The sequence below is a fragment of the Aythya fuligula genome, chromosome Z (genome assembly GCF_009819795.1).
Source record: "Aythya fuligula isolate bAytFul2 chromosome Z, bAytFul2.pri, whole genome shotgun sequence".
NCBI lineage: Eukaryota > Metazoa > Chordata > Aves > Anseriformes > Anatidae > Aythya > Aythya fuligula.
The window spans coordinates 84,504,039-84,522,673 of NC_045593.1; the positions used below are offsets into that span (position 1 = coordinate 84,504,039).

The 18,635-nt window shown below is 40.4% G+C and overlaps 1 protein-coding gene across 1 annotated transcript; it reads right to left on the minus strand.

Moving 5' to 3' along the window:
• Positions 1-21: 21 nt before the first annotated feature.
• Positions 22-16,124, minus strand: ERAP1 (endoplasmic reticulum aminopeptidase 1). Its single transcript, XM_032205402.1, has 18 exons — positions 15,671-16,124; positions 15,006-15,144; positions 13,435-13,569; positions 12,733-12,853; positions 12,217-12,371; positions 11,551-11,664; positions 9,871-10,002; positions 9,194-9,325; positions 8,937-9,020; positions 8,420-8,577; positions 7,841-7,920; positions 7,380-7,563; positions 4,386-4,542; positions 4,114-4,298; positions 3,190-3,351; positions 2,145-2,285; positions 1,956-2,037; positions 22-653 (listed from the first exon to the last, which is right to left on the minus strand). Exons 1-18 carry the CDS (start codon positions 16,108-16,110, stop codon positions 507-509), a joined length of 2,748 nt encoding a protein of 915 aa, XP_032061293.1. The 5' UTR covers positions 16,111-16,124; the 3' UTR covers positions 22-506.
• Positions 16,125-18,635: the final 2,511 nt, after the last annotated feature.

The following is an 18,635-nucleotide window of genomic DNA, read 5'->3' on the forward strand; positions in this document are numbered from 1 at the left end:
CTAGTGGGTCTTTAAAATAAAATAAAATTAAAAAAAAAAAAAAACAAACTCCAAAACTTCAGCTCATTTCTTAAGTAACATAAGCACATAATAACATCTTCTTAGCATATAATATTCATCAGTTCTCGCAGTAATTAGCTTACAATCCTTAGAGATAAGAAATAACGCTCATTACAAATGACTATCTCTCCTCTTAAACATCAGTGAGTAACTATGGTAGCTGTTGCGCTTCAAATCAGGTGTAAAAGGAATAATTAAAAGCAAAATTTCCAGCTAAAATTAACTGATTAATCGTCTAAAATAAGATTGAGATTTTTCTGCACACAAAATGTATGCTCATTTCCTTAACATTACCTAAAAATACAACAATATTTTCAGTCGACAGCAAGAAGAATAGTGCAGACCTAGCGCGCTTCTAGAGAAACTAACTTAAAATTGTTCTGCTGCTACTCCTATGAATTTTCAGTGCCTTACAATTGTTTTTGACAAAAATAAATTATCCTAATTCATAGGTGATTCTTTTGCAGCCATGTTTTGATATCCTCAAAATTTTTATCCATCCATTGTATATTGTCCTCAATGGTTTCAATAGCTTGTTGGATGCAACGAAGCTGTGCACTTTTTTCCTCCAGAGAACTGAAGAATTCTTTCACCTGTTGAATAAAAAAATGTGGAAGGACAGCTGATGAAGAGGCAGCAGTGTCTCTTAAAGAGTAGCACGATAAATGACCTGACATCACCACCTGACATGAGAAATTATCTTCAAAATTTCAAAACCTTCAAAAAGATACTGACTCAATCTCACAAACTGATGAAGATTACATTTAACATCAGATTACAAAAAAGCAGCTGCAGGAAGTGACAAACTGTTGTGCAGGGGAATCTGTCTGGTTCTTGCTCATTCAACAACCACATGGACAGCAGTGTCTGTCTGTGTATAGACTTCCCCAGAGAAGAAAATGCATCCCCTACTCTGCCTCTTGGCTGCTCCGTTGGTAACACACCTTCACTGGCAGTTCAAGTAATGTCTCAGGCTGTGAACTGAAACTGTCCCTGCTGATATACACGGGATGCAAGATGCAAATAGTTGTACAAAGTACACAAAAGGTACAAGTAGGATACATGGAAAAGAATTGCTGGATTGTCTCTCTCCTTATACTTGCTGTCTGTCTGCCAGTGTGTTTGCAGAGACTCTTATGTCATAAGTCCTGCAGATCCCCCAGAGAGATGCACAGATATTCTAGGTAGGGCACAGAAATGTGCCTGCAGCCTGTGGCACTGCTATAGCATTCTATTGACACACTGTCAGAGTCCATTTGGATTTAAAACAAGTGGTGAGAATGAAGTACAAAAGAATGCACTGCTCCTTATATTTCATTTTGTACTTAATATGGTCATATAATTTCTGCCTGTGTTTTGACCCAAACCAGGAAATCTGGATTTCAGCTTCCAAAAAAATGGTCGGGGATCCCATTTTAGGACTTTGAATCTGCACACTGGCCAGTCTTGGTTTTGTTTGTTTGTTTGACACTGACAGAAGTGGAATAGGTGGACAAAATGATTATCATATGTTGACATCCAGAAACATGGAGAATTCTCCCTGGAGCAGCAGACATAGAGCACACTATCCTTATCACTGCCCTTCAGACCACTTGGTGAGAAGACCTGCTTTTGCTCTTATTTTTCCTCAGTACACTCCAGAAGAGAGCCACGAACATTACATACACATACATACATGAATACTCTGCATCCAAGTCCACTGCTTAAACATCTTTCTCCTTTCTACTGGCTTAATGCTCTGCCTCAAGGAGTTAAGCTCAAGGAAAACACAGGATATTATTCTTATACTTCATAACTAGTCATGCTTTTAAGATGTTAAAATTTAAACCAGAGTTTTGTTTCAGTTAAACTACAACTAGTTTTTAAAACCAGAACAGCTAATCTGAATGGCTTACCTGTGCAAGCTGTAGCCTAGTCGAGTACTGATTCGTCACTCCAGTGACAATGGTTGCTATGGAACTCGAACCAAGTTCAAATCTGTCAAAAAGAATAACCTACACTTAGAAAACATACAGTTTGGTAGAAAATAGCATGTAAAAGTATAATTGGGTACAGGCAGCAGTGAAACAATGCAAGTTCCTTACTTTTCTACTAATTTCTCCCAGTTTTCCTTTAAAAACGTCCACGCAAGATGATAGCCAGATGGGTTTTTGGCAACATACACAATAATGTGTGGAAGATCCTGAGTTTTTATGATGTCACCACGGAGACCTTGATCCAGTAACCTAAGAATTAATAATACATATGGAAGTTGTTTAGACCAGTAGATAAAGATAAAAATGACAAATGATTACTTGCTTAGTATTTTCTACTGTTTTATAAAGTTTGCATTTCTAAAGGTCCCAACACTGTTGGGTTACTTCCAATTTTTTACAATGTATATCCATCCTTCCCATTCCTATTACTTTCATTTCATTTCATTTCAATTACAACTATTTAATAGACCTGCATGCTGAATATAAATTATAAGAACAGTCTACATTTTGGTTCTATTCAAAAGTTTCCAACTTAATAGGAACCTCTCTAATCCCTTGTAGGAAATAAATTTGTTCTACACTGTCAGTGGAATATTCAGTCCTTGCAAACTCCTGACTAACATGTCCAAAGAGCAGCAAATACAAAAAATAACATTATGAAACAGCTACATAGCTACAAGCTAAATGAGAGTGAGTTCCATAGAGAGAGTAGTTCATAACCCCCACCAGAAGGCAGAAAGCAGGTTTACAGAATGCAAGCTTTGAAGGTTTGAATATCTGAAAACTTCAGTAGCACTCAATTTTCTCAAAAGTGAGAAAACACATTTTTGTAAGAAAGAGTATATACACCTATAACCAAAATAACTAAAAAGGTAAACAACGAAGTGTCTGTCAAGCAAAGACAAGGTATCTGGGTAGGTTTATATTTCATCCCAATTTGCTGCTGCAATGCTGAGCACATTGACTCCTGGCACTAAAACCCTTAAATGAAATGCTGCAGCCACTTGCTCTTAGTGTATAAAATCTGTAATGCATTTTATAAATCCTGAAATTCAACACGTATGTAACAAGACCGAATGATACTAGTTCCTGTGTCAGTATGTGGTTATTCACCCCAAAACACAATTCTCTTCTTGTGTAACACACTACTCACCACTGAAGTTTATCCTTATTTCTGGTGAAGCTGAGAGCTAATTCAATTCTACTTTTATCTATGCTGAATGAGTGCTGTCTGTATTTACTAAGGAGGAAATCCCAACCTTCAGATGTTTGTGCTCCAACAGCATACACTGCTGTCTTCACATCAGCTGGCAAACTACAACAAATTGAACACCAAGTTACTCTCCATGTCATATTTAGGAATGTTTGCAGAAATATAACCTCAACACCATCATACATCAACTCACATAATAGACAGTTTCTTAAGAAATACTAGTCCTTCATGGGTATTAGTGATCCTTCTTGCTGGGAAACAGTTAAATATATCAGGCTGTATCACAACAGTGTTCCTGACCTGGAAATGATTTCCAGAAATATTTCACTCATTCCTTTATTTTTTTTTTCCTCACTTATTTTGTATATTCCTTTCCCATCTATCTCGTATTTAAGATAGACGATGGATACCAACATAGTCTTCTATGGCCTGCCCAGAACAGTCTCTCAGAGATGTTTTGGAGGGTATTTTAGAGAGAGTTCTTATGTCATATTGAGAAGCACAAATTACACAGATGTCATGAACAGCAGCTACCTATTTTTATAGAGCAGTCTCCAGACAGATACAGAAGGGAATATATTTATATGTAATTTTCACTTTTCTAAAAAGAATTTTTCCAAGAATTTTTTCACGTATCTGAGAAGACAAGCTGGGGAGTACTACATGACATACGTGCTAGCTTGGGTATATAATGTTCACCAGCACGGGAAGGAAGTGATGAGTTAAAGTATGAGATACAGAACTAAAAAGACTAAACTTCAGATTGCTAAGAGGACTCCATTTCATCTCTTTCTGTAAATTAACTTTCCTATAATTAAAGTATCAGAAAAGACACTACAAGAAAAAGTTATTTCCAAAACAGACCTCAAGGTTCCATTGGATTTCTGCCATTTCAGAAAATACTCCTCTGCTTTGTCCACACATGGCTGGTATCTGCGCACACATGCGAAGAGCAGCAGGGACTGCCGAAGCATTCTTTCAGACACTGAGCCGTCATCACTCCAAAGCTGCTTGTCAATTAGGTCTTTAAATAAATTGACTATATATTCCTAAAATAAGACAATAAAAATTATATATAAAGCGCTTTTTACAAGGTGCAGGCAGAGTTACGAAACTCTAGATACTTAAAATGTTACCTTTAACTGTTTTTCTGTATCATCCATATCCCGCTTCTCCATCAGCTTGTATATAGGAACCAACTCATTCATACCTTGGAGTACAGGCATGATTTGTGTTTCCCGTTTCAGGTATAAAGTCAAATCTAAAGCTTTAGAAATTGGAATTTTTTTTATTCTAAAGAGAAGAAGGGGATAAAAGAAGTTGCAATTAAGCTTACAAAACAAAAGCAAAATCCAAGACACAGTTTTTTAACTTTGTTTTTAGAAGTCAAATGCAGCTGAGCAAATAACATAAGCTATGAAACATAATATCTAGTCTTTGAACTAAGAAATGGACTGTAAGGGAATGTTATCAGTAAGACCCACTTTCTCCCCTGTCCCATGGTCATCAAAGCACTGTCTCTCTCTTGCTGTCTCCTCACTTTTCTCTATTTAGCACATACAGAAGAAATCCAATCACTGAACATATTTCCCTTGTAACACCTTTCTAGCTTGATGTGCAGGTACTTAATCTCTTGTAGTAAAACCTCACAGCTATAATCCCAGCTGGTTCTTCACTTTAACTAACAGCTCAAGCCTTCTGTGTCTTCCAGGATGTACCTCAATTATTTATTACAAGAAAAAATAGAGAAAATGCAAGAGGACTTATTTCACTTTATCTTGGTAATTTTTTTATCCTTCTGTGAAACATTTTTTCTGCTTCTTTCTGCCCATGCTATCTCCCCATATGCATTCTTATTTTGTCCTTATTCACTTTTCTCTTCTTCAAAATACAAGTCACCCATCTTAAAAGGAACCAAGTTTAATGCAATTTGCATCTCTAATTGTCCCTTCTTCTTTTCTTCTCTAAGCAATCTTTCTTCAGGCTCCCCTTTTCCCTTCAAACTTTGAACTATAAAAACCTTTCTTCTACTGTCCAGATAAAAAAGCTGACTAGCCCTGCTGGCATCTCTTTTTGAGCTGCCACCTCAGATTCACGTGATTGTCTTCCAGCTCTCCTTACCACCTTTTTTTCTGGAGTGCTGTAAGATCAGCAATTAATGCATTCAGTTCTTTGGTTCTCTTTGCTTCTCTCAGTATACACACCTGTTCCAGTTTTGTTTGCAAACACCTCTAAGACACATTTTTTTGTAATAACATCCACAGAACTAAGACTAATCATGGCTATAATCACATCACATTTTTATTACTGTAAGAGCCTTGTTTCTAATTGACAAATAGAAACAGTGTCTTCCCAGGAGCAAAAACACTACCCTACTCCATCACTTTACACCAGCATCTTTCCACTAGCATGTCTGTATTGAGCATGACCTATTTTTACTCCCCTTTCAAATCTGTTCTGTTTTTCATCTGTGAAATGTCGTGCTAAGAATTTAGCTTCTGATCATCCTCTGGTGTTTTCTGCCATCTTCTATCTCTGACTTTCAGGTTTCTAAGTGAGTATGTTTCTCCCTGCTCCTCACATTAAAAGGAAGCTCTTCAGTCAAAGCTACTAGTCAAAGCTTGACTGGTCTTCTTCCTCTGGTCCCTGCTTAAAGGTTGGCTTTGCTGTATTGTCCACATCAGAAATTAGGCATGTATTGAGTGCCATAGCTCTCTGTTGTACGCTGAACTGAGCTCACTGAGCAACCCTACCTGGGGCTGTAATTTTGCCACCTTTGACTGTAACCTTTATCTGATGCAAGTGCAAGGGACATCTTGTTGTTTTTGTTGTTTTTTTTTTTTTCAGTTCAACAAGATACAGTTCAACTGAGATATATGTCATATATATATTCAACACTGAATATAGCAGGTCTTTTTGCAACATCTCATCCTGGAATGCCTACTGGAAAACAGTCTAAAAACCTCTGCTGAATTACAGAGTAAGAGATTGTATGCCCTACCACCTACTCAATTGCCTTTTTGCTCACCAACTGGACCAGGGAAGTCATAATATTGCTTCCATGCTCCCCTTTCTTGAACTTGAGAGAGAAAGCACAGCTACCTGTGATGCAGGACAGGACGAAGATTTGACAGTACTAGAGAACATCAGTATTTCCACATAAACGCTCTCCTAGCATTAGCTCATTTGCAAAATCTTGACTGAGAGATTTAATAGGTTGCATGAAGATGTGCTGATGACCATTTCGGGTACTTAGAAGAACAGTTGTAATCCAGACACTAAGTGTCTACATCGACTGAGCTTCCTCAGAAGCTAAAATTTTAGCAGAAAATTATATGAAGAAAACTTTCAAAGAAAAATAAAGTTTTATCAAAAACAGATATATGCTCCATTTTGTATGCATTCATTAGCCCAATGTTAGCAGCAGAAAAAATACCTTACAAAAAAAATACAGTAATGCTATAAGCTCTGACAGCTCCATCTGTTAACCCATATTTTTCACTTAACCAAAGGTGTGCCATGTTTACACTCTCAATGTCTTCATGGTGTAAAAGTGTTACTAGTTAAATACACGCTACTGAGAATTAGTGACAACACATTAAGAAGAATTACCTTATCTTAAAGAAAACCTTAACTTGCAAATAGGATGTGGACTCAGTTTCTTAGTATTTCTTGTAATTCTAATAATCTCATGAGAAAGACCTCATTACCACAGTAAACAGGTCATTATCATCAATAGTACACATGTTTTTGCCACTTCCCTGTGAAAGTTGAACTCAGAAGTTACAATTAAAAACCATGTGACACTAAGTTAACACAGCAAATGCAGAATTTCACTGAGAACTTCACTCCAAATCTCACTTTTAAAAACAAGACTCAAATAGTGAGTTACATCCTGTTTCAAACACTTCACAGACCATGAGGATTATTATGTCTTCTTGTCTGTTTCATTAAATATACTTGGATAAGGCCACTGCAAATGAGAAATCCCGGGTTTACATTGCTGTAAGCAAGAGAAGAACATGCTCCTATTTGAATGATATAATGAAAAATGTATATGTAATCAACTTTAGTGGTATAAACTCATGAATGCAGTTTGTATTGTTTTTGACTTGCACAGAATGCCTTACCTTACAAGCTGGAATATGTTGTTAATGAGACTTGCTCTGTCATTGTTGCTAATCGCTGTATGGTTCTCTTTCAAAAGGTTGATCAGATGATCCCATCCATCATCTTCATAGTGCACAATGTAATAACCATTCATGTACGCATTGAATTTGATCCATTCAACCTCTTCCGGAAGAATAATGACATCTATAAACAAAAATATAATTCCTTTTTATTAGTGGTTCAAAATCACTCTAATATTATACCCAATAATAGTCTAATTTCAGAGATTTAAATAAAACTATAACATGAATCCTGAATATACTAAGAGATTATTATAGCAATGCAATTGAGATGACAAAAAATCATTTATCTTGTACTAGTAGCTGAAGTTGTCAATTCAGCAAAAAACACCTGGAAAGCTAAAAAGCTTACAGAAAAACTTTGAATAAATTCATCACCTATAATTAATCAAATAAATTACCTGTTTTAGTTGTCATCAAAAATCTTTGCACAGTGTCAGCTTTACTCGTAATGTAGGTTAGTGGAATGTGCCACAAGTACCTAATGCAAAACAGAAATTTAATGAAAGAACTCTGCAAAAGCTTCTCCAACCTGGCCCAGTCTAACAGCTGATGAGTATCTTTTACCTGCAGGATGAGAGCAATGACCTGCACTCACGTCTCTGTTTTGGTGCAGAACCACATGCACCTAACTAGCCCTGATTTAATTTGCCTGGGAGATCATTAACAGCAAAGCTACAACAATATGGACCTTCAGCCTAGTTCCACTGGCGTGTTCCAGTGCGAGTTCACACAGCTCACCTAGGTGCCCAGCCACCGTAGCTGTACAGCTACCAGTAACTTGGTCAGGCACACCAGGTGTAGCCACCTGTAACTACTGCAGTGGTAGTACTGTCTTGATCTGCACAGAGAAAGACTCACATCCAATCAGTTCAAGGAGCATTCCTTAAGAAACAACAGTGAAAGCTATTATTGTATATCTGTGTTTGCCATAGGTGAGTATTATGGTTTGTGGGCTGAGATTTTCCCATTTTCTTTACCCGGTGGATGAATGGGAATCTGTTCCCTTCATGTAGTGCTCCTGCTGCAGGTGGACATTCTTTCCTCTCACTGTGACAGTTACCAGGGGAAAACCTTTTTGCAGTGTCCAAGTGTTCATCATCGCCTTCACATCAAGAGTCTCTCCTTTAGTCCAGTGCTGTTTGTTGGTGAGGGAAAAAGAAGATACGTAAGAAGAGGAGGAAGATGGAGTGCATAGACAATGAATTTAGTAGCTAAGAACTTCATAAAAACTGCTGTAAATTTGTAACCTCAGCATAGTTAAGTTTCGATTGGAACATGGGATATCAATGACAACTCTGGCTGTTCTTTTTCGGGACACTTTTACATAGTTAGTGACATCTCTTTAAATAGTGCTGTTTTCCGGTCAGTCCTAGGCACAGAGGTAGGATTTCTGTCTGTACACAAACCGATGCCACAGCACAGTATAGTAACATGAGAGGACTCAGATAAATACCAAACTTTCAAATACTGATGAGTAAAAAACTAGATGCTTACTGCATTTGAAGATGACTGTTGGTTCCTTCTGCAAAAGCCATCACCTTGTTGTTCACTTTTATCAGTACCTACTGTGGGACAGATCTGTAGAAGAAAGTTTTGGTCATCTGTTTTTGATATCATTACCATAAGTATTGGTCACAAGCCTCATTAATATACTACAAAAACACACTATTCACAAAAAGCTATGAAATTTGGGGGGAAAAAAAAAGTAAAAAAAAAAAAAAAAAAAAAAAAAGAGAATAAGAAATACTTGCATTTGTCATACTGTTCCACAAATCTTCATTTTTTGTGTTCTGATAGCTGTACTTCTGCAGGTACTGCACAAGTCCAGCTTTAAAAACATCATCAGTCAGGTAGTCCTTCAACATATTTAATATACAGGATCCCTGAAAAAAAGTGTGACAAAATGTTTACAAAACCACTCCCTAGACAGCAAGATGCTTCTTTCAGAAAATTTTCAGCAGGCTAACCTAAACAGCAGTTCAATTTTGTATGTCTGTCTGATGAGAAATATTTGGGTTTTATATATATTTAAACAGTAATTTGGATTTCCTTATTTCCTTAAATATATTTTGGATTGAGTAAAATATGCTATTATTTTTTCAATTACTATATAGAGCAGGCTCCAATGAAAAACGCTGGTTGGTTTAAGCACCTAAAATAATGTTTTAATGTTTCAATTGATACACAATAGATAAGAAGGGGCAAAAACCTCCTCTTTTTATAGATGGAACAGGAAACCACAATTTGAACTACATGCAGGAGTTTTGGACTACGATTGAGATAGAATATAAAGATCAAAACAACATTAAAAAGTATATTAACACCACGGTTCAGGGATGTTTTGTATAAAGGACTGACTGAAATCAGTACAATGCAGACGTATAGTACAATCAGTACAACTGAGAATGAAATCAGTTACAGATTTTACCTTCACATAAGAAACATCATCAAACATTTCTAAAATTTGAGCTGGATCTTCCACAGGAGTAGACACAGGATGTGATGAATTTAATGCATCCACTTCCATGGCATCAAAACAGTTTGATAAGAAATAATCTTCCTAATAGGAGACAAAAATGATTATTACTACCAAAGTTTGCTTAGTGACTACTGAATTCCTATTAGTTCATATTTCAGTCCATTCTACATGATGTTGAAATCCCATAAGGAAAGCCAAACATATCTTCGGTTTCATTCCAGAGCCTGGAAGGGAAGGGAAGGGAAGGGAAGGGAAGGGAAGGGAAGGGAAGGGAAGGGAAGGGAAGGGAAGGGAAGGGAAGGGAAGGGAAGGGAAGGGAAGGGAAGGGAAGGGAAGGGAAGGGAAGGGAAGGGAAGGGAAGGGAAGGGAAGGGAAGGGAAGGGAAGGGAAGGGAAGGGAAGGAATATAGAGAGGCAAACTGCCTCTACCCTTCTAAACCAACTTTAATACTCCAGCTAGTGAGACTTAAAAATAACTCCAAAAAGACATGCACACGTTCCAAAAGTTTGATGACAAAATGAATGGTTAGTAACCACAAAACAAACCAAAGGAAAAAAAAAAAAAAAAAAAAAAAAAGCAAATGATGAATTCCTTCATTATTTTTCCACTGCAGTTTTATGGCAAGTTTCTGCATAGATCTTCCCAGCGCACTGTTCGTTTCAGTACTTTGAACTAGTCATACTTGCAAAGTTTCATATATTGAACGTGTGCTAAAGCTAGCGGAAGGATTTGGGGGTCTTCGTTAGGATTTAAGTCTGACTGTACATGAGGGAAAAAAAATATATAATTTCATAGAATCATAGAATACCCCGAGTTGGAAGGGACCCATAAGGATCATCAAGTCCAACTCCTGGCACCGCACAGGTCTTCCCAAAAAGTCAGACCACATGACTAAGAGCACAGTCCAATCGCTTCTTCAACTCCGACAGGCTTGGTGCTGTGACTACTTCCCTGGGAAGCCTGTTCAGGTGTGCAACTACCCTCTCGGTGAAGAACCTCTTCCTGTTGTCGAGCCTGAACCTCTCCTGCCACAGCTTGACACCATTTCTGCAGGTCCTATCACTGGTGATTACAGAGAATAGGTCGGTGCCTGCCTCTGCACTCCCCCTTGTGAGGAAGCTGTAGACCGCGATGAGGTCCCCCCTCAGCCTCCTCTTCTCCAGGCTGAACAGGCCCAGTGCCCTCAGCCTCTCCTCATACGTCTTCCCCTCTAGGCCCTTCGCCATCTTTGTAGCCCTCCTCTGGACACTCTCCAACAGTTTTGCATCCTTTTTGCACTGCGGTGCCCAGAACTGCACACAGTGCTCGAGGTGAGGCCACACCAGCGCAGAGTAGAGCGGGACAATCACCTCCCTTGACTAACTAGCAATGCCTTTATACTTTCCGAAGTCTAAATAGCTTTTGAAAAGAGAATATACTTTGATTGCAATCATTAACTTCCATCACCAGTTTTTGAAGTAATTAGATACAATAAAATCAATATTCTTACCCTTCGAGTTAAGATCAGACAGTTCTTTCAAAGGGAAAGCAAAAACTATTTCACAGCACAAACATGCTTGGCCTTCACCCTTACAAATTAGTGGACTTAGAATGCAAATATAAAATAAAAATACAGTAAATGCTGCTTACAACTTTCAGTTCTGGATGGGTAATGTTGACCGACACAAACTCCATGAATTTTGCAAACCCTTCATTTAACCACAGGTCATTCCACCACTCCATGGTAACTAGGTTGCCAAACCACTGAAACAACAGCAACAACAATTTTAATTTAATTACACGGTTTTTCACAAAAGCTGCTACTGACTGATATGAAATTGAATTTATAGCATGTCACTGACATTTAAGGCACATTTTTGTAGTAATGCAGCTTACTCTGGCCTCTTTCTATTTCGTTTCTTATTTTAATGGTAATACTCTACAGCATGGGTTTCCATTACAATTCCATGAAACTTTATAAATAAACCAGGTTTGATAGGAGAGCCACGCATAAACCTGTAACGATTCTTAACTTTTTTACCTATATTCACGGCTTGCAATTAATTTCAAGGGTTAGCAATGGTGCAAAGTCCCCAGAGCACTACAGCTACTGAACTATACAGATTTTGGTTACAGCCCTGCATGTCTATGAAGCCCAACGAGACTTTATTGGGAACAGTCGCGTGATTCACGGATGAACACCCTCAAACTGAAACAGCTCTTTTCAGTCTATATTCTCAAATATCTCTCCATCCACACAGCTGTGACCACTTTGTGGGTCCCTTCTGATCCTTTATTGTTGCTCCTAAATCTCACCTGATGAGCCAGTTCGTGGGCTATTACCATAGTAATCCAAAGTCTAGAAGATGCTGAGGATTTATCAGGGTCATACAACAATGCGGATTCCCGATATGTGGTCAATCCCCAGTTTTCCATAGCACCAGACTGGAAATCAGGAATAGCTGCTAAATCTGGTGGAGGGGGGAGGAAGGAGGAGGGGGGGAGGGAAGCATTAATAAACTGCTAGGATTGTTTGACCCAGTAAAGAACCCAGTCACCTGCTCATCCCACTTCACAACAGCTCCCACATCACACCTTCTTTAAGGCTTCTCCTAAATGTAACAGCAAAAACATACCTTTAAAAAGTCCTCTATAGAAGGATTTTCCGTTCTCATGGAAGCTTTTCAACATACTCTTAAGTTACACGAAGCAGACAGTTTAAAAACATGGGAGCCAAAATTGTCCCAGTCTTACCTAACTCATTGATTTTATGCAATTTTACTCTCTATTCTTAATGCTATTCTTGAATACATTAAATTAGGTAACACTTACCTTGTTTAGGTAAGGGATATGAAATGCTGAAGTAATCCTCATAAAAGTCTAAAAGTTTTACTGCCGCATCCAGGGCATAATCAGCTTGGTGGATCTTCTCTGGTACCGTGTATACAGAAATCTACAGTAAACAAGCAGGCAGTATTTAAATGCCAGCATCAAAAGTTTACAGAATTTGTTCTTTAACATAGGTACGTGAGTGGTCATGAAAAGTGACAGAAGAGCACATACCTAACAGCTTTCATACAAAAGTTACTTTTAAAAAATACAGATACTGATATGTGCAAAATTAGAAATGAGAATTTTACTTTATCCTCCAGAACCACCATGCCTGTAAAAGGACATCTATACCTTCCATACCCTACCAAGACAGAGCTGTTTAACTACCACTGTTCTATTTTATTCCTGATTCTCCAATAAAACTATATTTAATTTCCTTTTAATCAAACAGTCCTACTTGAAACAATATTACCAATGAACGTAAGTATATAAAAAGAAAGCATATTACCAAAAACGTTTGGAATTAGTAAAATTAGTCTTAATGCAAACTAATAATCCAATTACAAAGTCAACGTTTTTCTCTCCTCTCGTTCATGTCAAACTTCACAATGTATAAATCCAACAATTTAGCTTGAAAGTACACTATATGTTTCCATATAGATTTTCTTATAAAATAAGCTCTTAGAAAATCAGAATAGTTACATTAACTCCATGACTGGATATTTTGCTGATGGACTTGAAATCGGAAACAATAAAGGCCACGAGGTAGGTACTCATCTTGACACTGGTATCAAAATGGTCTTCAACAAGCCATGAATTTATATTCACAGTCTTCATCTAAAAAAAGACAAGCACAGCTCATCATCCGGTAGTACCTCTAAGGACTTTGGCACCAAAAATCAATGTGTTTCTTTTCAGTTTCACTAAGACAATTTTAAAGACAAGTTGGAAAGAAGTCAACCCTGTGCCAGCCTGTCCCCACACAAAGAAAACAGAAACATACAGGTAGTTTCACTCGTAAGTGTTACTTCAACATTGCTAAAACTAGATAAAGATACTCATTCAAAAGCTTTAATTTTCCTCAGTGTCTGCCAGCACATCGATCTAATTAAGATCACACTTGAGTTGATCAGAAGTTGTCTAAATCTAAACATCACTTGTTACACATGAGAGAAATAAACTACTCCAAACAATGACTCAGCTCTCTCAGATATCTATTTCAAGACAAAATGAGTCGCCTGTTAGAGTTTTCCCTTTTGATTCGCCTCAGGTAACTAACTTACACTTGGAGTATATTTAGCCACATTGGAATACTAATACTGGCACCCACAATTCATTCATTATTTTATCCACTTTTCAATGCAAGAACTGTTTTGTTTGTTAGTTTGTTTTTAACCAACTTCCAAAAGACTTCATTTTTTTGAAATGTACTTGGTGTATGGGGAGGCGTTGTTCCCTCATTTATAAGGGTTAGTTTCCTGGCAAATCACGAATCAACAATGCAGAAGAATTTGTGAAGAATCTCTTATGCACAGAGTAAGACCAAATGTATGACATGTGACCCACCCTACATACGCCTACATCTTTGTAACTGCAAACCATATTTGTAGGTATTACACATACTCCACTTTCACAGACATTTTTTGAAGGCCAAAATAACCTTTTTTTGTTGTTGTTTAATATATATATATTTATATATATATATATATATATATGAAATAATTAATACATTATATATAATATAATATATAATATAATAATATATATAATATATAATAATATATATTATAATAATACATATATAAAATATATAATATAATAATATAATGTATATAATATAATAATAATGTAATAATATATATAGATATAATATATATTGATATATATTAATATATATTTTTATATATATATATATATATTATATATATAAGGTCCTGAATAATATTGTGTCTGTATTCAGATACATTTTAATATTAATTCTTAAAATCTAAGACAAAGACTGAAAGCACTTTATGAGTAAAATAAAGGTTAGCGAGATTACATTGTTCTCAAACCACTGCAGAGAACAGGAACCCCTAGGATGCAACATCTGTTGCATTCCTTTATAACTGTGTATCAACACTACCAGCAATCATTTACTCTCAGAAAAGAACTGACATAATCTTTAGCTCAATATTCCCATGAACAGCAACTTCCTAGATATTCTCTTCTCCTTTTACTTTCTTTTTTAAAGGTCATCAAGCAACAGCACAACATTGAATGTATCCACCTACAAGGGGCATATTGGACAGCGCAAGGTGCTTTGGTTCCCTCCTAATCTTAACTGAAAATCTGGCTTTGAAAGCTGGTTCATCGAAACACGGGAAGGCTGTTCTTGCAAATGTTGGCTCAAAATGCGTTGCTGCGAGCACTCTAAGGAAAAAAGAGAAAACCTTTAGTCCACATACCTTCATATGCACAGTGTTCACCACCTTGTGTGAAAATCAAGTAATTTCACATTTATGAGATAATTTAAGTACTTTCAAAATCTTTGGCATGCTAAGAATTACCATTTCTCAATCTGTGGTGGGGAACAGAAGTGGATACATAAAGCTTCTTGACCAACCCCCCTGATAAGGGGTTCTGCAATAAGAGACAACTTGTCAGAGCCCAGCGAGTCCCCGGACTCTTCCTCTCACATCACTGCAGGACGGCTGGACGTGTCGGTGGATTAAGGCCTGCTAAGGCTACAGCCAAGAACCCCACGGCTACCTGAAAGAATGGCAATCTCTGCGATATCCCATTATATATACAGTCTCGTGTGGCTTTGTGTGTGAAAGGAACCTCAGCCACGGATAATTTCAAAGAGAAATTACAAAGCAGCCGACAACAAATTCTAAAACCAGTTACATGTGGTATCTACAATGACATTTCTACTAATGAAAAAGAAGAGGATTACCGGAGTTCTCCTGCCTGGGTCCTGTAGGTGCTTTTGTAGAAGCCATGGAAGGAGTCGGAGAGGTTGGCAGTGTACTGGATGGTGACGGTGTAGTTGTGGCCGGCCCGCAGCGGCTCGGCGGCGAGCAGTGCCACCTGCTCCAGCGCCTGCTGCTCCAGCACCCTCGCCTCCTGCGCCCCGATGGCCGCCCTGGCCACGTGCAGACGCTTGCTGTGCAGGATAACGGCGCTGGTTTGACGGGTGACGGTCAGCTCTATGGCAGCTGTCCCCGTGAAGGTCTGCGTGGTGAGGTTCGGGTGGACGAGGAGCTGGTAGTGCAGCGGGACGACGTGCTCAGGTAGCCTCACCTTGTCCCAGGGAAACGGTGCGCTGCTGTCCCCGCCAAGGCCACCGCCGATGGAAGAGGCCACCACGGCCAAGCCCAGCACCACGGGCACCATGGGGGCGGCTGGGCGAGGCGCTGCCATTTTGCACCTAGCGCAGGGAGGAGGCAACGAGGCCGCCCTGCGCCCGCCGCCTCATAGCAGCCCCGGGACCCCAGCCCCCGCTCCGCGCTGCCGGCACCGAGGCAGGAGGCTGGCACCGAGAGAGCCCGAGGCAGGACGGGGACACCGAGAGGGAGCAGGACCCAGTCGGAAAGCGAAAGTGAAAGAGAAAGAAGCGAAGCCGAGCGGGATGCGGGGCGGAGCGCGCCGCCGCCGCTCATGGAAGCCGCGGGGGGGCGGAGAAGCCCGGCCCCAAAGCAGGGGCTTAGGGTGTGAGCACTGCCCTAAGGAAGGCGTGGGGCAGCACAGCAGCTGCTCGCTGAGCACCTGTTGTCAGGACTGAGTCCCTCTCTCAGCAGGGAAGCCCAGAGCACGGTACGGCCGCGCCTCTGGCCAGGCTGCGGCTGGAAGCACCGCAGGAGGCCGCCTGCTGCAGCTGCCACACAGCGCAGGGTGCCGGGCACCACGACCAGGAGGCTTTTGGAGATCTCCAAAGAGATCTCCGCCACCTCTCTGGGCAGCCTGTGCCTGTGTTCTGTCTCCCACGCAGCACAGAAGCGCTGCCTTGTGCTCAGGGGGAGCCTCCCATGCTCCAGATTGTGCCCACTGCCTCTTGTGACACCACTGAGAAGAGCCTGGCTCTTGTCTTCTCTTCACCCTCCCTTCAGGTGTTTATAGACATTGATGAGATCTCCCTGATCTTCCGCTTCTCCAGGCTGAACAGCCTGGGCACTCTCAGCCTTTCTTCTGATAAATAGCAGAGATCATCTTGGTTGGACTCTCTCCGCTACACTCACATCTGTCTAGTACATGGAAGCCCAGAAAAGGACCCAGCTCTCCAGCTTCACACAGGGCTTCGCCAGCCATCAGCCTTCCTTGCTGCATGGGCACGTTGCTGGCTTATGTTCAACGTGGTGTCCACCAGGAACCTCAGGTCATTTTCTGCCAGGCTGCTCTCCAGCAGGGTGCCCATAGCATGTCCAGGTGCCTGGGGTTGTTATTCCACAGGTACAGGACTTGCCACAGCTCCACGAGATTCCTGCCAGCCTTAAAGGAGTCCTTGCAAAGGAGTTCAAATGAAAATACGCTCTGTCATCACGGTGGGCTGGTCCGTTCCAAGCGTTTCTAACCACTCCTGTGGCACAGAAGTAAGTTCCTGGGTCCATGTGTACCACGGCTGAAGGACAAAACCACCCAAGGAATGCTGGAAACTCTAGGATGACCAAGGCAGATGACCAGAGCAGAACAACTACCAAAAGAGTTTCTCACCCTGCAGAAAGAGCAGATCTCTAGTAAAGGACAACAGGCTCAGATATCTCTGCAATAAGAACTGACAATGGAAAAGAAGGTCCTCGGTGGTGGTGCTGGTAACCTCTCCGCAGGAGCATCACCAACATCAGGATGAAGGTACAATTTGAGATCTCAGATACAGACCTGCTAGCCTGGTAGCCCGATCTTTTTCTTCTCACAGAATCACAGAATTGAAGGGGTTGGAAGGGACCTGAAGAGGTCATCGGGTCCAAGCCCCCTGCCAAAGCAGGTTCCTCAGAGCAGGCTGCCCAGGGAGGCATCCAGATGGGCCTTGAATATCTCCAGAGAAGGAGACTCCACAACCTCCCTGGGCAGCCTGTCCCAGTGCTCCGTCACCTGCACCATGAAGAAGTTCTTTTGTATACTCATGTGGAACTGCCTGGGCTCCATTTTGTGGCCATTGCCACTTGTCCAGTCCTCACAAACCACTGAAGAGAGGTTGGCCATGTTATAAACATAAATAGGATCCCTCCCTCAGTCTTCTTTTCCCCAGGCTGACCAGACCCAGGTCTCTCAGCCTTTCCTCATAGGGAAGATGCTCCAGGCCCTTTATCATCTTCCTTGCCCTCCGCCGGACTCTTCCCAGGAGATCCCTGTCTTTTTTGTCCCGGGGAGCCCAGAACTGGACACAGTACTCCAGGTGAGGCCTGACCAGGGCTGAGTAGAGAGGGAGGATCACCTCCCCTGCCCTGCTGGCCACTCTCCTTTTCATGCACGTCATGATCCCATGGGCCCTCTTGGCCACGAGGGCACAGTGCTGGCTCATGGTCAACCTGTCGTCCACCAGGACCCCCAGGTCCTTCTCCTCAGAGCTCCTCTCCAGCAGGTCATCCCCCAGCCTGTACTGATACATGTGGTTGTTCCTTCCCAGGTGCAGGACTCTACCCTTGCTCTTGTTAAACCTTGTTAGAAATGTTTTAACAATTTGTGTCAATAAAGAACAGTCCTGTCTGCCTCTGGGCCCTGCACTGGCAATTTAATTCTTGAACCACAGATGCAGTTGTGAGAGTGGGTAGCAAATACGAGTACTGCTGGCATATGTCTGTCTATGAGGAAGCCCATTCCTTCTTGTACTTGCTGCTCATCACTGCCCCCACTCAATATCTCCCTATCGAATTAATGTGATTCCAGCAGGTAACCTTACTTCTTCTAATGTCTTAGCCAATTCA

What these genes read in the sequence shown, in the direction of transcription:
- ERAP1 (XM_032205402.1), bottom strand. Translation starts at nt 16,110, where the DNA reads ATGGTGCCCGTGGTGCTGGGCTTGGCCGTGGTGGCCTCTTCCATCGGC. An exon ending in ACCCAGGCAGGAGAACTCCG is followed by an intron (nt 15,145 to 15,670) that starts GTAATCCTCTTC and finishes TTTTTTCCTTAG; the next exon opens with AGTGCTCGCAGCAACGCATT. An exon ending in ATATCCCTTACCTAAACAAG is followed by an intron (nt 12,372 to 12,732) that starts GTAAGTGTTACC and finishes CCCCTCCACCAG; the next exon opens with ATTTAGCAGCTATTCCTGAT.